This window comes from Myripristis murdjan, chromosome 11 (genome assembly GCF_902150065.1).
Source record: "Myripristis murdjan chromosome 11, fMyrMur1.1, whole genome shotgun sequence".
Taxonomy (NCBI): Eukaryota; Metazoa; Chordata; class Actinopteri; order Holocentriformes; family Holocentridae; genus Myripristis; species Myripristis murdjan.
In genome coordinates, this window is record NC_043990.1 from 17363717 (window position 1) to 17387494 (window position 23778).

At 42.6% G+C, this 23778-nt stretch overlaps 1 protein-coding gene across 2 annotated transcripts; it reads right to left on the bottom strand.

The window, feature by feature from the left end:
- Window positions 1-2835: 2835 nt before the first annotated feature.
- pip4p2 (phosphatidylinositol-4,5-bisphosphate 4-phosphatase 2) lies at window positions 2836-22863 on the bottom strand. Of its 2 annotated transcripts, none has more exons than XM_030064289.1 (7): window positions 22564-22863; window positions 12872-12996; window positions 10656-10762; window positions 9659-9782; window positions 8026-8078; window positions 5987-6077; window positions 2836-4404 (listed from the first exon to the last, which is right to left on the bottom strand). In XM_030064289.1, the coding sequence occupies exons 1-7, from the start codon at window positions 22667-22669 to the stop codon at window positions 4261-4263; spliced, it is 750 nt and encodes a 249-aa protein (XP_029920149.1). In that variant the 5' UTR covers window positions 22670-22863; the 3' UTR covers window positions 2836-4260. The 2 variants fall into 2 exon arrangements, with proteins under 2 accessions (XP_029920149.1, XP_029920148.1); XM_030064288.1 differs by having other exon boundaries at window positions 12872-13020.
- Window positions 22864-23778: the final 915 nt, after the last annotated feature.

The window sequence follows — 23778 nt, forward strand, 5'->3', positions numbered from 1 at the left end:
GAGATGAGCAGTAACACTGGAGGCGGTGAGGCCCTGCTCCAGTGCTTACAAATGCCACCACCTTGTGGAGAGATACCAGTACTGCAGCTGTATTGGGGACCACAACCCGGTACTCCTTGATGCACTGGACAGGAAAAAGGTGTCAGAGATTTGTGACCATGATTCACCTCTTGACCTCTTGACCTCTGTTTCCTTAGTCCCCCTTAACTACCAAAAAAATGTAAAGAAGAAAAAACTTCTTTTTCCCCATATCACATGGCACCGTTGCATACTGTTGTATCTGCAAGTTGTGATACCTCATTGAAGCGCCATCACAACTAAATAATAAGTGAAATACTCAAAGCCAAGGTGCCATTGTGTTATGGCTGCAGCACTGCATCAAATAGAAAATATCGATGTCTTGTGAGTCATTTTATTCACATTTCCCTGTAATTCAGCAGAACATATTTAGTATCTTTGGAAACTTTGGGATCTCAACTACAATTTTTTGGGGTGTGATTTTGTAACAACTAAACCACTGACAGGACCGGGAGACCTGAAGATGCTGAATTGGTGCTCAGATTATAAAGTAAATTGTAATGTTATTCACATTGATGACATATTAAATCTGGAATACAGTTTTCAGTTGAAGAGTTTCAGATAATTAGATATCTGCCATCTGAAAAATGAAGCACAGACTGTCTCAAAATAACGGCTGGTATGAACATGCCGAGCTGACGGTAACAAGTGTAATCTGAAGACGTGTGTTTACAAAACAGTGTGTGTGTGTGTGTGTGTGTGTGACAGATTGAATCATCTGTTGTTGACATAGCGCCTGACGAGTTTCAGGTTGCCAAATGTTTTCCAGAACATAGACACAGCCCTGTGGTCCTGACGCCAGCAGCCGGAGCAACACTGATTCTGATTCTGGTTGGTTTATCTGAACACTCTGGCTCCACAGCGCGCGCGCATGCACACACACACACACACACACACACACACACAATGAGGGGGAATGAGAAGACTGTCATCACACTGCAGTGATGAGTGGTGCGATGAGACTTTGTGGGCAGCGTGCGCTCCTCTGATGTTTAATGTATGAAATATATAACACATATTCACACAGAACAGCCCAGCATACACAAATTATTAATGTCCGCAGCTCCATTTGTTTCTTTGACTTTGTGCTTTTCATTATTTGTCGGCAGGAAACACAGAGATGGTCTGACTGCAGATAGCTTAGGGGGGAAAACACATGGGGTTAACGATCGAAAGAAAGATAGATGTTAGATCCTAATTGTAAATCACATTATCCAAATTATACTGACGGTTTATGGATTTGGAGGCAAATTAATACAAAAAGTAACTAAAGTAAACAAGTTACCTTGTTAAATTTTAGTATTTCAGTGTCAATCCAGTGTAATCCATAATCTGCAACATATTACATATGGATTGTATCCTTCCTGGCTCTGTTGGAGGGCCAGATGGAGGAAGGCAGGGTGTGATTTGTTGGGGGTGAGTGGATCTACAATTGGTTATGTCCAGGAAAAAGAAAACAAAATACATCCCATTAGCTGCTGAGAGAGCCTGTTTTTTCACAGTCTTTGGTTCAGATTTGGAATTAAACATAATTTTGTGACGATAATGATCAAAATCTTAAGAGGTTGTGCTAATGGGCAGTTTTTGAGGAGCATTGCTTGAGCCTTCCATTGTTCTCTCAATGGAGATAAACCTGTCAAAATGTCACAGCTTGGACTATAGACAGCCGCAGCTTTTTTGGGGACAAATCCACATGTTCTGAAATAATGTCACAGGATCAATGGCAGCGTTTCATACCCGTGAATGGGTTTCTCTCCCCAGACTATACGCTGTGAAAACACATTTATGTGGACAGAGCGGGAGCCCGGGGGGGCAGATTGTCCTTCACGGCTGTCAAAGTGCCCTTCATGGACTGTGCACACACCCAGGACACAGCCACTGTATGGACTCCATACAGAGAGTTAATTATTAACCAAAGGGAACCTATGGGAACCATTATTGAGGGGAACATGATTTCAGGCTTTTTGAATTCATTACAGATAAAATATCAATCTTATTCTGTTATAATGGCTAAAATGTTTATCATGTTCACTTTGATCTGTTGTGCATGCAGCAATATTGCCTGTGTGCTTCCATGACAAGATAATGAAGAGTGAACAATAAAGCACTACTGCAGGATGATTATATTAACTCCTTAAACTCTTGATTTACTCGTAAATTTACCCCTCTGTACCTTCAAAGGTAGATTTTTTCCATATTGTACAACGTCACATACATATTCTGTATCTGCTGACTTCACTGAAGATGCATCACACATACATTGAGTGAAATAATCAAGCCCAAGATGCCATTTTTTGCAGAGGACTGGCAACCGGCCCTATTGCATGTTGGGACAGCCCGCCTCACGATCCTGATTAGAATAGACAGGTATAGAAAATGATGGAAGATGCTTTGTTTTATGGCTGCACCATTACAATATGTAGAATCATAATTTTATAAACATTTCCCTGTAATTCAGGTTTAAAATAATGGTCTGTGGGTCTGAATAAAGCCCGACCACAGAGCCTGAATTTCCATCAAGTTCCACCGGTGGGCAGTGAAGAGCCTGCGCACCATGAAGTGGCAGGTCTGGAGAGGTGTGAACGGTTTTAACAGTGAATTATTGATCACATTATAGATGAAGTTGTAATGCGAATCACAATAAGGTATCTGTTCCCTGAAAAATTAATGCACTGACTCTCATGAAATAACCCCTGACTTCACCTTCAAGTCAAAACATGATCACAACCAGCAACCACACAGCAGGCCCGCACCATGAACGTTTTCTGTATTTTATTGATAAATTATCATTTTTAAAAAGACCCAAGAGCCATCTTTTCCTGTCACCTCACACTAAAGTTTTCCAAGTATTTTATTTGAACTATATACAAAGAGTATTTTTATTATTTTTTTCTTTTAATATTATTTTCTGCTTGATCATCGAGACATTCAGAACAAGGTTAGAAGTTTGAACTGTGCCCACTGGTCAAGGTCAAGAGACAGGATGCTGAGTCAGCCTACAGCGACGCTAGCTAGCACAGGTTTCACTGGAGGTTAGAGACTGGCGGTAAGCGAGGGAGGAGGTTTACATTCTAAATCACAGGGAGAAGGAGCTAAGAGCAAGACAGGAACATCATACACTTCAGCTACCTTTCCAAAGAGAAAAAGATTTAAAAAAAAATCATCACCTCTGTGTCTGAAAATAAACAAGTTCACATGCAAACGTGAGTCACCATGTTTCGAGATTACTTTCCACCAGTGAGAAGGCAACATAAAAGCAGCGATGGACACAAGGAGGTAGGGCACATAAGGTTAAAAATAACTCAAATAAAAAGGGTTATTGCTCTAGTGGATTAAAAACAGCATGGCACAAAAATGTTGAACACCTTGACAGAAACAAGCTCCGTTTGATTAGATGCTCCTCTCGACTAATACTGGGCAGCAATATTGGCACGCATGGGTATTTAAGGATGATTTCTTTTAAAAGTTGATCATTTCAAGAGTTAAAATCATATAGCAATACTATGTTGTCAGTGTACACAGGCAAGGTAAATGGTTACAATACAATATGGATATGCAGCTCTCTGTAGCTGGGGGTAAACTAGCAGCAAAACAACACGTACAGTTGCATATAATCGTAGTGCAATGGGCAAGTTGTTCTTAGGAGGTCGTCTCATTTTGGTCTGGTCGGTAACAAAACGCAGTACATCAAATGGGTACCATCATGTCCGTCAGGCTGCTGAATAAATTTGGTCCAGAGAGACCAAATCCAACCAGTTTGCTTACCTATCACTCTACTGATCAAATCGGCATTGGAACCGTCAAATAAAGACAAATCACATTTTACAAGTTAGCGCGCTAATTCAAAGTCTCGATTCTGAATTTTGGAGGATTTCCGCAAAACCTGGGCAGGATTTGAGTCCTAGTGGACCAGGAGGGGACTGACTGGCAGATAGAGGGTTTTGTTCAGCGAATCAAAACTCTGGAAAAACACGGCAGACACAACATATACGTCCCAACATGCTCCCCACAGTGGACAAAAACACACATTAACATCTTATCCACACCCTCCCGTCCAGACACTCTGCAACAAGTTCCGCTCCGCTGAACACGACCCGTCAGAAATCTGAACGAGATGAAGAATAAACTGAAAGTGGGGGTTCTGTTTCCAGCCGTGCGAGGCCGTGCCGAGCCGGGCCCACTCTAGGCGAAGCTGTTCTCCGGGTAGCTGACTTTGATAGCCCCCCAGTAGCAGGCCCGTATCAGACAGATGAGTCCCAGCAGGTAGGCAAACGCCCAGGACACGTAGGTGGCGTTGTAACGACTGGCAAAGTCCCGAGTGCCCACCTGTTGGTACACAGGACAGAGAGAGAGAGAGAGAGTGTGTGTGTGTTACAGGAATCACCAGCACTGAACATACTTTTATACAATCAGAATAATCAGTTTTCATTTTAACTATCCTCTTACCTTCAAATTTACTAACATTTGTTAACAGCTGGGGTCGATTAAAGATTCAAGATCCAAGAACTTTATTTGCCATTTGTGCATACACACATAGGAACTCTTGTGCGGTCATTCAGAGAGTCAAGTTAAAAAAAGACACAAGAAAGGCACATAAATCTATAAAAACACAAACTTCTATAAGAATAAAGTGCATAAAACCCTATATAAAAAAGGAGGAGATGTAAACATTGCACAGGCCCAGGAGACAATATAATAAATACACTAAATAAATAGATAAGTAGATACATGAGACAATATAATATAATACAATGGGTTATGTTGCACTATGCCCGTTATTTTGTTTTGGCCGAGAGTCTCACTGCAGCAGGAAAGAAGCTGTTGAAAAAGCGTGTTCTGTGTGCGATGCGAAGCAGGGAGTGAGCTGGATGTAGTGTGTCTCTGATGATTCTCTCGATTTGACTCAACTAATTTAGACCTCCAGAAAATGAAAAAAACAACTTATAATGAGTTGTTACCCAAGTTATGTGTCAAGTACTTTGTTGCTTGCTGACTAAATCCCTCTTTAAATAAAACATATCCTCCCCCACTCTGCCTCCTTTACACATCAAAGCTTCTGCAGGAATCAAGTTTTTCCCTCCCAAATGTCTGTCATTGGTTCTTGCACTATTGGCATAAACAGCATGTTATAGTTCCTCAGTGTCATCCAAAACAACTAAAACTAATTTGTGTAAAAGCTTGATCTTTCTTATATGGTTTATACAGCTAAAGCAAAGAAACGCTGATGTGTACAAAATGTGTGCAGGACACTGAAAACCTATCATCATGTTAATTTCATGTTTACCTACTTGTCCTCATTAAATTAGGAAAAGTCATTAAATGAAGTCATTAATAAAGCAAAAAAAAAAAAAAAGTTCATTCTTTGGAGACATTAAACATTGAATGGGCTCAAACTGACAAAACACTAAAGATAATAAGAGGGTTTAATCATTAATCATTAAATCACCTCATGTCAATTCATTTATCCAGAGAGGAATCAATAAAATTAAATTAGCGTGTCCTAATTCTCTATTCTGTTCCATTGTATTGTATTATTTTGCACACAACAGAAATCAATTACCAACATTTAATTAGAAACGTTAAAGATAACGTGACAACCACAGAGAACAAACTGCGCCAGACTCAGACACTTTCTATGAAAGTGTTACTAGGCAACCACTGTAATCCTATGAAATTATTAGGAAGGCATTATTATTCTAATATGGTTACATTAATATATTCTTAAAGCTTTACAACACTCTGATACACTGAAGGAGTGAACAATGTGGGTTTTTGGAGGACATAACGGTGTTTACTGTAATAAGTGCATGTGACATCAGTTTCTTTCTTTTTTCCATTTTCTCTTTCACCCCCCTCCCAATTATACGATCAAAAAATTTAAAATGAACAAGAGAAAAGCAGCACTTACAGTTAAACCCACTCCGATGAAAATGCAGATCATTCCTACAGTGATATAAGCACAGCAGCGCCTCCTGGGGAGCGCACTGCCAACAGATGATCTACAAACAGAGAACAAAATGGGGAAAAGGGATGAATCAGTGTGTGAGGATTGGATATTACACATAAAGAAGGCAAACGTACATAAGGCATGCAAATGTGGAACTTTTTTTTAAAAACATTTATTCAATCATGGGTATTACAGAACAACAGAAGTAAGAGTCACAGCCCGAGCCGAGGAACAGAAATCAGTGTAATCCTGTGTAGGGAAACACTTTAGCACGTGCAAGCCCTTCACGTCCTCATGAGGAGCTGCACTCATGAAGCGCCCCGTCAGTCTCATGAAGTCAAAATCTCTCACTTCTCCTTTTTATGTGACACATGAAAGCGCCAGTGGCCAGTCACATGTCCGGCTCATTTCCCTCGAGCTCTACCTAGGCTCCGTACAAACATGTTCATGAGTCCTCTGGCCCTCAGCACCCAGGGCAGCATCAGTTTTTTTTTTTTTTTTTTTTTTGACTTCACTACTACTTTACTTTATTTCCCAGCTCCCCCTCTTAGCTCTCACATGCCTCTCATGTGACCGGACTCAAACATTCTTCAGGAATCGCTGGTATTCAGATGGCTTAGGGTTGCCTAATCTCCCCGTTTCTTACCCTCTCCGCCTCCTGCATTCGCCTCCTCTCCCATCTCTTTTCCTCTCTTTCGGGTTATCTCACTGTGTGTTTGTTGCTGGGTCAGACCCTATCTGTCCTTCTGTCTGCTTAACTTGGTCTCCATTCCACTTTCTCACTCTTTATCTGTGGTACAATTTCGCAAGTCCGCTTGAAAAAAGAAATACAGGTAAACGTATTTATCCAAAGCCCCTTACAGTGCCATGAATGCATAAGCAAAACTTTAATGCCATGTGTAGAACAGACCTGCTCTAACATGATGCTTTTTAATATTTAAGCTTTAAGAGGTGCACTGGATTTCTCTTGCCAAGCACTAAAAAAAAGCCCATCACTTGAAAATAGGGTTAATCAAATCCCCCTCAATTTTTTCTAGTATGTATTCAATGTTTACTTTACAATATTTTTTCTCAGAGTTCAGCTACATCAGTCCGACTGGGAGAGATGGGACAGAAAAAAAATACTACAACCTCTTTGACTAATTGGAGATTTTCTTCTGGGAAAGTGCTACTGTACTGGAGGTATCAGTTACTTACAAACATGGGCTGAAAACATCAAATATCATATAACACCAACTGTCCTCTGTGTTTATTATGAGAGAGTGAGAGGGGATACTCTGACCGAGTTTGACAAGGCGAGTAAAGGCAGAGATTCGAAACTTGAGCACAAAAGGAAGCAGAGATGCTGAAGGGCAGAGACAGAGACCAGCAGAGAGAGAGACAGAGAGAGAGAGAGACAGCGTGTCTGGTGTCACCCCCCACCCCCTTCCACACCCCTTCACACCCCACCCCACCCCGGGACTCCAACCCTGGTCCCGTTCCTGTATCAGTAATTCCTGTCACACGTCTAGATTAGCCTCCACAAATGTCTGGGAATGTCTTGGAAAGGTCCAAGAAGCACAAAGCCCGAGCCCAGACCTCCACAACCGGGTTACTCTGAGTTTATACACAAAGCAATCAGGTCTGGTTCTTTTGGTGGGACAGACAAGAACCAGACGGCTGTGAGCGCTGAGACCTGCGAGAAGCTGCCGCACACCAGCCCAGTATTCCCAGCAAGGGTGGACTTGAGTCACTTCCAGTTTCAGGGCTTGGATTGTCTCCAAAGCCCAAATGATGAAAAGCCTTTTATCAAACTATGTTTTGGCACAGTTTCTCTCTGCAGATTTAGCATGAACGCTGTAACCTTAGAAAATGAACAGCAGCTAAAATGTAACTTTCAGTTGATTCGGTAAGAAGTGAATTGTGTGCCATGTTTCAGGGCAGCGCTGGGGAGAGAAAACAGGCCTGGGTCACTGTCCTCACTGTGTACATAATGTTCTCTGCAGGTTTGATGGACTCACATTTTTTTGCAGTGGGGGCACTTGGCTAGCGTGTTAAACCGGAGCTCCATCCACTGTGAGGAAACAGATAAGAGTATTGTTAGCAACATACAGAGGGAGGAACACACACACACACACACACACACACATGCATGCATAAACACATACACACACAGGAAATGCTTTACACAAAATTCTACATTAGTTTTAGGAGAATCAACACAGGACCGGCTGATTTTAAACTAGCAGTTATGGTGCTTTACAAATTCTACATCTATTTCGAAAACATGTTCCTGCATTAAAGAAGGTACTAAAGGGTTGGAAAAGGTATGGGGTTAATTTAGCAGCTACCTATTGCAATATGTTAGGTCTATATGTAATTTTTCCATGAAGCGGTTTGATGTTTAAAAACTAGTGTTAATGATGAGGTTCATCAAATCACATATCAGCATCATGATAAAAATGAAAGCTGTGGCTTTTGACACCAGGCTTCAAAGCATACCAGCCCATGAGAGACATTTTCGGGGTGCAAGCGTGCAGAACCTGGCCTCTAACATAATGCTGACCCCTGGTTCGAAGCCAGACTCGTCTATTCAAATCAGCTCTCTTTGGCCGAAGCTCTCTTCAAAGCCAGATGTGTAAAAAGCAAAATTATCACCAGTGCAAAATTAGGCCGCAGATTGATTTGGATCAGGGTTAGGCTGTTGTTAATATGTCCACCAGTATGGCCAGCTTTCTCAACCTGTTGTTGTGCTGGGGGAGAGCCATCGCTGGAGAGGCCAGAGAGTGGCTGGGATGACCTGGCGTCCTCACTGCCCTACAGACGCCACAAGCGACAACGTGCACATGTTAAGAGGACGAAACCACCACCGCTTTTGACATGCGAGTCCCTGTTGTCTCAGACAGAGTTAACGCCTCAGGCCAGTGCTCAGCATCTTTTTTTTTTTTTTTTACATTACCGAGATGCTTGGCAGGCTTTTGTGTTGGTTCATTACCGCCACGTGAAAGAAAAGATGCTTAACAACAGTCTGAGGTATTAACCCAGATCAGAAGGCGAGCGTAACATGTCGAACGCGTTGCATGTCAAGAACGCTGATAGTATCCTCGATACAGGGTGACACAGAGTGGGGAAGATGATTTCCATTAAGACGGGTCTGATCTGAAAAAGGCTAATGGAGTCACGGGTTAGACGGGGAAACGGCCTTTCTGTTGACCAGATGTTGCAACACAGCAATAATATCGGACTTTTGGTTTTCCCATGAGCCAGGCAGAGAGAGGGAAAACTGCAGCAAATACAAGCCAGCTATCTGCAAACATTATATTCAGTCAGCCAAAATCTGCAACAGGATGGAGGCTTTCATTTCAGTAAAGCTAACAGATGGCTCAGCGAGTGCAGAACATGATAATAGCTCTTTTGTGTGCTTGGCATTGATTGAAATTCAAGTATTCCCCAAACACTGGCCCTATGCATATACAACTAGCCGCCCAGTATCACTACACCACTCTGCTAACATTGTAAAACCCTCCTGCTGTCTCTGCCTCACTGTATAGGCAAGAGGAGTTATATGCACGTACCAACAACAGCACCGCAACAGAATTGTACACAGGCAGGTCTGTGATTGGTTAGCCCGGTCGTGTGGGCGGGTTTACGTACTAGGAAGGTGTTGCCACAGTGACCGCAGACCACCCTCATCCCCTCTGGCTGGACGGGCAGCGCCGGCTGGGCGGGCTGCTCCTCCGGGATCACCATCACCGGGCTCAGGTTGATGATGCGTCTGCTGTGGGACGGGCAAAGAGAGACCCAGGTGAGGAGGACTCAGAGGGAGGGAAGAGGTGTGGCTCGGGTCAAAATCAATGAACAGGCTCGCTGCTGCACATTGCAACACTCAAGCACAAAACTAATGTTAACAATTTATACTGTGGACATTATTCTGTCACTTTCTGGCAGGCAGGCAGTGCATTGAATTTGAAATTTTGTTATTAGAAAGAGCAAACCACAGGACAGTTTTGCACCAAAAAAGGTAAACTCATTTTAATTTTCAAAACCACAGGTCTACATCATCACATCACACCCAGAAGACATTAAAAGTCATTTTTTAAGGAGATCTACAGAATCTCAGTGAGAGTTAAACACACTGCAATCTCACTGAGATCAGACATATTTCAAATAAATTGTTCATATGATAAGTCTCATGTTATTTTATTGGCTTGTTGTTGCATTCAACCCCTTAAAGTTTTCATTTAAGCACCGAGGTCTGCTTATTTTTTTCAGAAATGATGGCGGAGGAAGCCTGTGAATCTGATACCGGATAATGATTACAATCCAGACAAAACAGGAGTAGTATACATTCTGGATACTTGAAAAAACAAAACAAACCTGAGAAGCTCTTGTTTTATCTTGACAATTTCAGGGACTGCCAAACAATGCAAGATTTATCAATCAAGATATATCAAGAGCACCTCAACTACATCAAATAGTTTGAGATGTGCATGAAACTCCTAATCAAATGGATTTCAATTGTCATGATCTGAAGTTCGGCTTTGGAAAAATACAAATCATGCAGCAACTGTGAAGTAAAAACTTTCCGGTACTTTCTGCTGGCAGTCCAGCCTCGAGCTGCACTTTTGTCTGCCTGCTATCTGCCACCTACCAGTTGGGTCGAGGACATCCTATCCTCCTGGACGTGTCTTTACAGATGAGCAGGCAGTTACAAGGACATCTCACATACTTCTTCCCCGTGGGAGGGTTCTTGATGGGCTGAAAGACGACGTATAAATATCAGCACACCGGAAACGTACGACATGACACAGGACAACAAAGCTGTGAAAGCGGCGAGCAGAGAGAAGATTATAAAGCCGCCACAGAACAGAGCAGAAGGTCCGACTTCACTGTGGATAAAATGCAAAACAGACCAATTTGTCTCTGATTTATTGGATCAGCTTGATCATATCAGATTCTCCTATAGTGACTTTTAATTTGCTATTCATTTGATAGCCATTTTTTTATAAAGGGACAGTAACCCCATACCTAACCATACTGATAAATATTTGATTTAAAAAAAAAAAAAAAAAAAAGTAATGGATGTGCTGTAAACATTGCTGAGTCATCATGGCTGTTGAGTCAGTTTAATGTCTTGATGCAATGAAAACGTCAATACCAGCAACAGTAAGGGCTAATTGTCCAGGCTGCGATTGATCCAATCCCTCTTAGCTGTGCACAAGACCGAGGAAAACGGCTTGGTTTCAGATGTCAAGAAATACAACAGTGTGGGTCCTATACTGCGCTTGTTGCAGTCATTGTGTTATCTGACGCACAGATTACAGTAAATCCCACATGTAGCTTAACAGAGCCTGGGCTGGAACTGGACTAAACTGCGAAATATTTATGTGTAAACGTAAATCGCAGGATTCGTGATACAGATTGCATTTCCTGCTGATCCTGATCTAATGTGCATGGCGGCTCAACACCAAACACTCCCCGTCCGGGTCTTGGTGATAACAGTAATGACATCCATCCGCTCTCCCTGCTCTCCCACCAGGACGGTCTGAGCATCTGCCTCCAGCCGCACTGACACATCTGTCAGAGCACAGCAGGTTAGCAGGCCGGGACACGGGCAGCACATCCCAGTCACAGTGAGACTCATCACTGCACTGACTGATAGATGTCAGTATGGATCAGAGTCACCCGGCATCTGGGTCACGCTCCAAACGTGGGCGACAGGAGGATGACAAATGGGTTGAGAAACTGGCAGCCAACCCCATGGGGAAAGTTTCTTTTCACCTGCACCCCCAGTGTCCTTCCAAAAAACACTGCATCATGGTGGATGCTTGTTGACAGAAGAGTTTTAACTGTATCTGTCTACATTTTGGGATGAGAATTTCTGAGGCATAAATCCAACATAATGATCCTACACCTTGTCAGAATAGGAAAAAACAATACTTGACCATAAAATTCAAAACATGAGTGTGAGACAAAAAGTTCAATGTACATCACATCATCATCTTAGGTACACACACGGCTAAAAAGAGTGTGTGTGAGTGAATCAATACGAGGTGTCTCATATATTTACTTTGTGTCAAACTGGTAGCCAGCTAATACAAACATGTGTGTTAAAATGAAATGGAAAAAGGCTGAAATAAAAATATCTAACATCTCAAATCTAAACGCTGTCACATCCCATTTCAATGTGGACTGATCTGAAGATGATATATGACGTGGGCCAGCAGATAGCGCAAGAAAAACTAAATCCAATGTGCAAGGAAGATTAGATTGCCTCTCAGTGTTATCTGGCAACTCCCACCGGACTGGAGATACGTGTCAGAAAATGGGAGAAATGACAAAACAGGAGTAAAGATAAGACTTGATCCAGGTCCTGGTCTCTCAAACAACTAGACTCTGCTGCTGTTTCACCTGGACAGGAACTTCAGACTGAGCTATAATATACTATACATGATAATAAATGAGTATAAAAGATAAAATCAAGTCAACCTGAGAGATACGGGCCTGGGCAGGGAGAGCAGAGACCGAAGCAGAAACACTGACACTCTACCCACAATCCACCTGCTGTCGTCACTGAGGCATACCCTGAACTCTGACCTTGTTACACTCTATATATGTGCCTGTGTGTGTGTATGTGTGTGAGAGAGAGAGAGAGCAACTGAAAGAGATGAACAATCAGTTAAAAAAGAAAGAAAGAAAGGAGAGGAGGGATCACAAGCGTCTCAAGACAAACAAGCGTTGCTTGGCGTCTGACAGGAGGCCGAACGCTAAACGCTTCCTCTCACCCTGACAGAGACTGAGTTACAGCTGTGCGACGTCAACACAAAGGATCATCAGTACACCCGTCACCAGCGCCCCCCCACTCACCGTAGCTTCATTGCAGACGGTGCACTTGACCACGTGCTGATGCAGTTTGCCGTCCAGGTTGATGAGCGACTGGCAGACGCGGCAGTTGATGACGGGCACGCCGCCGGCATCGGGGCTGGCAATGGCTGTGTAAGGAGGAGGTAGTTCGGCTTTGAGAAGGAGGGGAGGAGGGGCAAAGGACATGACACACAGTAAACTGTTAACCATATGCAGACAACATGCATCTACAGAGCTTCATGGTCAAATGTGATGAGAGAAGAAGAAGAAGAAGAGGGCTCTAGCTGGGGTGAGATATCCCCGTCTTCTGTATGTGAGCCACAGCTACCCTCAAACCCACGTCAAGCCGGCTTTCACTTCAAAAAACAACTCCCTTTCCCCTAGACCGGTCCTTAAGTCAGATGATGTACAAAAGATGTTTCACTTCTGTAAACAGGTCCTTGTTTTTATGTGCAGTTTAGGAATACTCCGACATTTGGGGCAAAATACCCTTTTCTGACTTACCGCGACTGTGACAAGATGTTTGATACCATTTTCACCTCTGTACATCCAGTGGGTCAGTTCCTATGGGTAGCATTTCATGTTAGCTTAGCATAAAGACTTGAGGTCTATGGGAGTTGTTAGCCTATCTCTATTAGTGTGGGGAAAAAAAAAACTTACAGCTACTCTGAGGCTGTCTTTACACAATGTATAACATAATAAACATGTTGAATTAAAAAAAAAGATGGTAAAACTGTAACCACTGAACACATTTATCCTTCTGTCTATCGCATTGATCCGCACACCACTGAAGATACACTATATGGACAAAAATACTGGACCACCAATACACCTACAGGAGCTTTTATGACCTCCCATTCTAAATCCGGAGGCAGTAAGATGGAGTTGGTACTCCTATGCAGCTTCCACTCTCCTAAGAAGGCTTTCTACGAGTTTTGGAGTGGGTCTGTGGGAATTTTTGCCCAGTCATCCAGAAGAGCATTTGTGAGGTCAGACACTGATGTTGGATGAGAGGGCCTGGCTCACAATCTCCATTCTAGTTCATCCTCTGTGGGATCCGTGCAGGCCAGTCAGTTTCTTCCACACCAAACTCACCCAGCCATGCCTTTATGGAGCTGCTTGGTGCACTGGGGCTCAGTCATGCTGGAACAGAAAAAGGGCCTTCCTTCCCCAAACTGTTCCCACAAAGCTGGAAGCATAAATTTGTCCAGAATGTCTTGGTGAGCTGAAGCATTAAGATTTCCCTTCACTGGAACTAAGGGGCCGAGGCCAGAAAAACAAGCCCATAGCATTATCCCTCCTCCACCAAACTTTACAGTCGGCACAATGCAGTCAATTCGTCCATCAGACCACCAGATAGAAAAGTGTGATTGATCACTCCACAGAACACGTTTCCAGTGGCGGTGTGCTTTACACCACTCCATCTGACGCTTGGCGTTTATGTTTGGTGATGTAAGGCCTGCATGCGGTTGCTCGGCAATGGAAACCCATGCCATGAAGCTCCCAGCACACAGTTTTTGTGCTGATGTTAATGCCAGAGGAGGTTTGGAGCTCTGCGGTTATTGAGTCAGCAGAGCGTTGGCCACTTTTACGCACTATGAGCCTCAGCGCTTGGTGACCCCGCTCTGTAACTACAGTATGTGGCCTGCCCCCTGGTCGCTGAGTTGCTGTGGTTCCTAAACACCTCCACTTTGCAATAATCCCACTTACAGCTGATGGTGGAATATCTGGGAGGGAAGAAATTTCACCAGCTGACTTGTTGCAACAGTGACATCCTATTACATTACTCTTACAGCAGCATGCTGGAATTCAGTGAGCTCTTTAGAACGAGCCGTTCTTTCACAAATGTTTGTAAAGGCAGACTGCAAGGCCAGGCACTTGATTTTACACACCTGTGTCAATGGCAATGAATGAAACACCTGAATTCAATAATAATAATAGGTGCAGCCCAATACTTTTATCCATGTAGTGTCTTAGTAGATCTGGCACAAATTAACTTCTCCTAAACAGCTCTTGGTTTTTATTCATTTTTTTTTCCATTTCAAGATGTGTTCTTCAAACAGGCATTATACACTGTGTAAATAAGACTGCTTCAGAGTTGCTGTCAGGTTTATTTCTTCACTTTGACTCAGCCAGGCTAATGACTGCCACAGACTTCAAGTCTTTATGCTAAGATAACACGAAATGCTTACCCATCGGGACCAAACCACTGGAAGTTCAGAGGTGAAAATAGCATCCAACATCTTGTCTCAGTCTGGGTAAGCCACAAAAAGAGTATTTTGCTCAAAACGTTGGAGTATTCCTTTAAACCTTCCAAATGCACAGCCTGGTGTTGTCAGTAAAATGCCTGAGTGGGTTAAACAGATTGAAATTTGCAGTTGATATGGTTCTACCGTCATGTTTTTCATAATATTTAGTGACATTTGGGATGAGTGTATGTTGTAACTGGCAGGTCTTGTTGGCATGCATGTATTCAGGTCAGTGATTTCATTTGAATACACTGGAAATTGTTCACAACAGCTGAACAAGTACAAGATAATCTACGATCAGTAGAGCTGACCCCTCGTTGTTCAGCACAACATCGTCTTTTAAGAGATTATGTTCAGCTAATGCTTACTTCATGTATGTGCAGCGATGGCTGAAGAGATCAAACACTGGATCTGGAATAACACTGGCAGCATGGTAAATTCACCTTATGGTAGATGCTCAATAGGAGCAGCCATGCATTTTTTGTATTTGTATAGAAATGCATATACACTAAGTAATTTGATAATGTCCCTTACAACAGAGTCTCATTAATCTAAAGCTCAGACATCTCATCTGATATGTTATACTGTCCATTCTTATTTTGCCTTTATTTTTTTTTTTTATCCACTATGTGTTATCTCTACTTTTATTGGCTACTTTTATTTGGGTATAATGAGAAAAGAGTGGCGACAAGAAGTGAGAATGACTGATGCAACTGTGCAAAATGAAAACAAATTATCCCACTTGATTAACAAAATACAGGTAACTTAAATGCTCAGTTGCCAAAATGGTTGCACTTTTAAGACCGGATCCTTTATGAATGATGCATTTTGAGGGAAAAAAAAATTCAGAAATGAAGTATTGGTCGACTTAAGTAACATTTCGAGACTTATTTCTGATCTGGGTTTAGCAGATTACACCAATTCATCATGGACTCTGGAGCGCTCGTTACAAGAGTCTCTATGTAACTTTTTTCCAATGTAACTGCATACAGAAGCTTGCTTTAATCTACTTTTCTCAAACTGCACATAACACACAAATTCATTAACTCTCTTACATGTTATTACCCTCTGTGAGACGTTCACTCCCTGCCTGAAAAACAGGAAATATCAAGACTCTTTTCTTCTGTCCCATGACAGAGTCAGCGCTTCATTCATAATATGAGGTTACACCGCTGCCCATACAGGGTGCAAACGCATGACAGCCCATCTACAGCTCTGATTGCTCAGCATGTGACTCTCTTACATTTGTCAAAAGCCACGTAGCCCTCTGTATGTTTAACAAAGAAACAATGGACTCTTTTAGATGCACCACAGCGATGGAAGTAAAGTCCACTGGTGGCCAACTGGGGAAATACCCTTATTGTAACTTATAAGGCTTGTTTTCGATTGTGCAGATATGGCATTTCATGGTTATATTATGATGTGATTGTAAGACAGGCCAGAATAAGGGTGGAAAGGGATTAAATTTGATTATTTTACTAAAGAAGAAAAGAACCCATGCTGCTACATTTTTCATTTACCCCCTAAATCAAAGTATAATTGAAATAGACAAACCGTATCGCTGCATTTGAATGTTTTGTGAAATCTCCAGCATTATGTTGCTATTACAAAGTCACAAGAGGCCGAGTGAAATACATTAGTGCTGTGCGACTTCACACAAGCACTGCATTGGAAAAATGTGTTTTGTGGATTTTCATATATCTTTTGGAATAAAATAGCTTGCTGTGACACAGAAAACTGAGCAAAGCCTATACCTAACTTCTTAAATAGTTTGATAGATTTATGTATTTTCAAGTGTGTGTGTGTGTGTGTGTGTGTGTGTGTGTGTGTGTGTGTGTGTGTGTGTGTGTGTGTGTATGTGTGTGTGCGTGATAACAATTACATGGGTGGATATAAACAGTTGTCTCATAATGTCCATGCTGGACTAATAAAAAACATCTGGGGGGAAAAAAAGTTCATAAAACAAAACTAAGGAGAAAAAAAAACTAAATAGTTTCTACTGGCAAATGTAACACTGCTCATGCCAAGTGTTACAGCACGCAACAGTTATCCATGAGATTATTATGTTTTCCAAGGTTTTCTGAAGTTCTGATAACTGTAGACTGTACATACTGAAAATATATATAATCAATGACTGAATCCAATCTACACTCAGTGGCCACTTCATTAGGCCCGCCTGTACAATCTAATATACAAATATTCTGCCTAAAATTTACTTTTCTGCTTCTAGTTTTCTTTTTGTCACAGTAATAGAGGTGCTAATTCAATTCTATGTTTGTCACTGAGCTCATAGTTAGCCTAGTGCTGCTGTTGTACTGGACTGCACTTTATTGAGAGATGTTTCCAATATTCTGTCCCCCTCATTGCATATAAATACGGAGGACAAAAAATTGGCAACACCTCACACCAGGTAGAATTTATGGCAGAGCTGCTGCCTTGAACTGCATTAGATTGAACAGGTGGATCTAATAAAGTGGATAAAGTGGTGTATAATGAATTCAGTTGCCGCTAACTTTAAATAAAGCCATCAAATCAATCACCCTGACCAAAAACCTGGCCTTTACAAATTTAAACAATTCCTCTTTATGCATGAACAAGGCTGCACGTGGGAGTGAAATAACTACAGTCACTACTCAAATGAACATTGGACTGTTAATCCCACATTAACCTCATGTAATTAGCCTACATTCCACATTTTTGCAGGGGTTTTAATGCATTTAATCCAAGGACTTGCATCAGCCACTAGAATATTCTTACTACTCATAGTAGTCTTAATGTTACTAGCACACTTCATGTCCTATGCTATGTAAGTCCTCTGGTTGTGCTTGTTCTTTGACCACTCCTGCCCTCCCATTTAATTCTTCATGCTAAGTCTCTTTCATACATGCTTTCTTTACGTACACTTCACTCCTCTCTTTGCGAGGCACTTTCGCTCCGTGTACAGTGAGGTGCTGCAGCTGAATATAAAGCTGAGGAGCTCGTCTGAACCACAGGGCTGCCTGTCACAGAGACAGCAGCCATTTATACAGCAAAAAGGTCTTGCAGCCGAAACCCACAACCTCCTCTTTCACTTCCCTCATTTTCACCCAACCTTGAGTTATATCAGTTCATTAATCTGTGAATTCATTCTATGCCTTCTCTCCCTCATTTTCTTCCTCTGATACAAATGTGACAAAGCGTGCTGAACGGACTGCAATGCTGCACACACATTACTCCCATTACAAATCATAAAACATCTAGCCTGTGTATTCAGTTTAGAAGTAGAACCGGGGCATTGGTGTGGCTTCTACCTCAGCCGAGGCTAGTCTGCACTGTGACTGTCACTTTGTATCAGATCATACAAACTAAATTCTTCATACAATGTAATTACAGAGTTACTACACAAGTCTAAAAAATACTAGAAAGTCCTTGGCTTTCAACAAAAACACCGAGTTAGACATTATCCCAAACCGCAGAACAAACTCAGAGACTCTTCAGTTTATCACCGTTTAATCTCTGCTGACAAACGACCAAATTCCCTCTTGACTCACTCTGAATGGGATAATGGGGCGAGTCAACAGGTAAGTGACACTGGCACTGAGATTCACTGACACTCAACCAGATGAATCCACAGGCACAGATGGGACGGCCTGTCGCCATTTGGGTGAGCTTAGCTAGTCTCAGCAGAAATACAGCCACACCTTGCCAAGGACTGGACACTCCCACTGTGTCCCGGGACCCGGTGCCTATCGCCTCATCGGCTCCACTGAGTCGAAACGCTCCGCAGTGTACACTTATTTGTCACATTAAAATGAATTGCATAGCACGGTTGATGTTTTGCTTCATTGTGACTTTAAAGGATCATACCAGTGATTTTGCATTTTCCAAATACTATCTACAAAATAAATAGTATACTTCCCATTTCTGTTAATCTTTTCCCAAAGCAAGGACTTGTATTTTAGACTTTTAGACTGATTTAACTTCAGTATCATTTTTTCTCTCTTTTATCCAGCCATTGGGGTCCATTCATTCCACTTCAATATAAAAATGAACTTTCAGAGACTTCAAACTTTCTTCGCATCAGTACTCCATTGCCATAATAAAGTTGTCCACATCAGTTTTCCATAAAGCAGCAGCACTGTTGTGTTTTGATGACTTGAAGTGGGCGGAGTGATACAGTCTCTCCACCAGAAAATAGTCCCCAGAGAATCATTTGGCTTAAACAGCCAACTATCAGTTCTGTGGTTTGTGGATGTTGACAACTTCATTAGCCACAGAGGCAGAACATTATGTGTTTCATCCAAAACTTCAAATTTAAAAATCAAGGGATTTTGATTATATGTTGTGAAATTTTCAGTACCGCCTGCATGGTTTGCAAAATGGTTTATTGCAATATAAAATGTGGGTAAAATGTAGTGAATGGGTCAAACTCATTCAAAATCACTGGTGTGGCCCTTTAACAATAATGCCAGTACAAGATTTCAGTGCTGAGTGGTAAATTATGGTTTGGATTCTACTCTATTCTAGTGTATTACAATCTGTACAGCACATACAGAAATCCAATTTGTAAGAAAATGCTGATCAACATAAATACAAACACAACCAGAAAGTCTTTCTCTTAGCAGTGAATCTCCAACAGCCACAGAGAGGCCTACTTTCCCCTCTCCTCTGCACTGGAGCCAGTGAGTGCCCTAACATATGGCTGAAACACAATATATGAATGATAGGTTTGCAGAGGCTGCGCCCTTTGAGCCAGGGGTAAGATGAGAACGCTTTTTACTACAACCACCAGCACCACCACTTCCTGTCTTGTCGATAGGCTCACTGACCAGCTAAAGAGGTAGCTGAACTACAGACTGGCTCAGCTGCTGGTTGGCCGGCTTGACTGCAAAGCCGACTGGCTGGCTGACCGGGTGCCTTGCTGACTGAGTGACCGGTGGGTTTGCGGGGCTGAGCAGCTGACTGACTGGCTGGTATGCAGACACCAGCTGCTCAGGAACGTCCAATTTGCCGATGTCCTGGCAAAGGTTTGATACAATGGCGTGTTAAAAAGGATTAGGAAATGTTAATGGTCATTAGGGTGAGTTCCCCTCTGTTTTGTTTGAATGACTCAGAATTGAGCTGACAATTCCCACACAACACTGTACAGGATGGGGATAAATGGAGCAGATTCCTGACCCACCCTTGTGGGATCTTACAGTATGACTTCCCTATAATCCCTAGTTTTAAATGGGAATAAATGTGTATTTGAACAGTTATGTGTGCCACTAGAGCACACTGACTATTCATCATTATCAGTATATTTACTATTAATTTAAAAGTGTAGCTGTTTTGACATTGTGATGACATATGTGGCATCAAAGTCAGCACCCAAGGTCATTACTGTCACACCAGCAATAACCTTGGCCGATGAGTCAGGCAATGGATGATAGCAGCCTTGCTCACTGAGGGGCAGTACAGCAAAAAGTGAATCTGGTTTTCATATTCAACCTGTTACTGGACTGGTGCAGGAGTTTGTGGAGAAGTGCTGAGTCAAGACTGATGGTGAGGTAAAGGAGTGATGATGCCTCACTGCTGTGTCACGGAGCGTTTCTGCACTGACAATATTCAGGACTGTAGACGGCACAGACATGCATACAGTCAGCCGGTCAGCAGCCTTTACTATTTGATCCATCAATTCTTCTCATTTCTGTTCACTAATCACAACAAATATTTCATCCTCCCAAATCAATTCCTAAATACAGTCGATATTTGAGAGAGCAGCATCATCCTTTCAAGAGAGGAAACACGGCCCAAAGTTTCAGCAGCTCAACATACAGTAAGCAACCCTCACAGCCGTGACTTTTCAGGAAAACAGCTCAGTCGTGTGTCCCTCTTTTGCTCTCGTTAATCCCTCTTACACATTGTTTGATAGGGGATTGTATTCCAGAAAAACCCAAAGAAACTGGAATTAGCCATAATCCAGGCTGCACAGGAGGGAGGGCAAAACTAGGCCATGAAATATACTTGCATTCATTTCAGCTTTGCTCAGTAGTGTAACAACCAAACAGGCTGTCATTTCATAGGTCCTAACACTCCAGTGTTTAAGTTTTTGTAATTAATCCAGTGGGGAATAATGAATTCTGCAGATTAGACTACGACAAGGCAACTAAATGTTCACTTTCAATATTCAATTCTTTGACATTAGCCATTCGTCCTTAAATGTTCTTAGAGTATTATACCATCAATGAATGCATTCATTTGCTCAAGAACAACTAGTTATGTGGCAAAGCAAGGAAATGCTGTTTGTAGAGTCCCATGACAAGTAGCAGACTCAATCCCCTGCTTGACAGAGAAAACTGTCAACACCCTGGTCTGTCTGAAACCAGATTTATTTCAGATTTTCTTAATTAGTTGGTTCTGTAATCCGTCAAGTTGCTGAAACAAGAAGAGACAAAAGATATGAATCCAATGTTTTTTAAGAATTACAAGCTTTCTAAGGCTAACCACAGATGTTACTTCAGGTAACATCTCTAGCTTGCTTTCAAATCTTGCAAGCAAAGCAGACAAGGAAAAATACATGTGATGTATTTCTCCCTGGGGAACATGACTGTTTTTACTCTTATGCTGCACAAACTAAGAATCTGATCAAGATCAACTCAGTGGAGAGGCCAGTCCTGACACTGACATCCTTGGCCTGCTGGGTTTATGACTAATGAGATGTAATTGCCTAGGTTATTCGAGCTCTGTGTGCATTATGGTGCTGTAGCCTACATTTGAGCTGTTAACAAAGCAAAATGTGGGGCGTCTTCAGGCTATGACTGTGCATATTTTCTGCAGCATGGCTAAAACATATATGAATGGTAAAAACTGCCTTTTAAAAATAGGCCATCTGTTAGACTTTAGGTTGTATTTACTCTTAGCAGTCCCATGGAAGGCCCCTCCCCCTATAAACAGGAATGAGCAAATACACATTTAACATTAAATGGATATGAAAATAAATAGCTTTTTTGAATGATACACATTATGATCTTTCCTGCAGTGCTTGTAATTTGATCCCATCCACAAACAAGGCACATGTGGGGATTTGCAGCTGGACACTGCTGGGACAAAAGGCTGCTAGCTCGTCTTCATCTGCAATGGGCAATTTCCTCTCCATCAACCACCGAGTTGCGACACTGCGTGAAATATCACAGCTGATATCATTTTTTGGTGAAGAACCACAACACCAGCCGGCCCTAGCGAGTCGTGATTCAAGCATTTCTGCAGCAGAAACACGGGGCTGTTATTGTAGGCCCCTTCCCTTAACCCACTGCTCTAGTTCTCACAGTGCAGGCTCCACCTTTTTCTCCTCTGCCGATTGATTTTCCACCGATGCCCTTGTCCGCTGCAATTTATTTACGCACTTGCACAAAACGTTGCTCAACCCGATACGCCCAAAATGATTCAGCATGCAAGCGGGGGGTAGCCTGTCTGTCGTGTGTTTACCTCGGGGACTTGAATCCTGCAGGTACGGGGGTGCCGTGGGGGTGACATTCCCGGAGTTGGGGGCCAACAACAGCGGTGATCGCTCGTCCGTGCCGTCGGAGGCCATGTCGGTAGCGGCTGTGGCCAAAACCGTGCGCAGTAACCAAGGGGAAGTGTGGCGCCTCTCCTGGACCCAGCCTTCCCTCAGCAGAGAGGAGCAGCCAGCGGCTCGGCGGTGCTGAGCTGCTCCTACGCCGGTGACGGCAGCCTGGAGGAGGAGCTCGGCGGTGTGCGACGTACCCCAAACCCAGATACCCCTCCCTCACACACACACACACACACACACAGACACACACACACACACACACACACACACACACACACACACACACACACACACACATGGCCATGGGCATGGGCGGGTTAGATAACGCTTGCAAAATGACATATCAAGCGCACAGACGTGAGGCTTTAATTGGGCAACCCTTGAGGCCACGACTTGTGTATGTAAGACGGTGTTGACACAATTGCCAAGTAAACAGGACAACAGTGTTCAGGAAACCCCTTTAAATGTTACCCGCAAAACAGTTCCCATACTTTGCTCAGCTCCCCACAGAGACTCCACTTCACTAAACTAAGGAAGGAATAAATCTCATGTGACTTTTACAGGCTTCACATGCATACTTTCTTGAAAAGTCGCGACAAAAGGTGGCAGCGAAAGCCACACAGGTAGCCCTGACTTCCATGGACATGTTTTTACACATGATTTTAACTGGGTCAAATACTTTTTTCAACATGACGCAGCCAATCAGAATCGAGGAGTTAATTATCCGTTTTACTGTAGCGCAAATCAGGCTGAAATTGTCTATGAATAAGGGCCATCACGTCAATTTGCTGTGGTAATCAATCAGTCTGTTTTAGGGAAGTTGCTGGTCTGGCTTGGTGAACATAAATCGCTTTAAATTTGATTGAAATAAAAGATTAAGTAAAAGCCTCTTAACAAATCCACCGGCCGACCTATAGTCCCTTTTCAGTGCGATAATTAGTTTTTCTTCCATGCACCATCGAGGCAGGCAGGTGAGGAGGTTATACGCTATTTGTCCGCTAGATGTCGCTGCAGGCTTATTCAGTATCTCGACGTGTTAAAGGCGCACTGCAGTGGGATTTCCCCTCTCCAGTGACACGCTGAATGATTTTTTTTTTTTTTTTTTTTACTTTTTTTTCCAACCGAGTCGT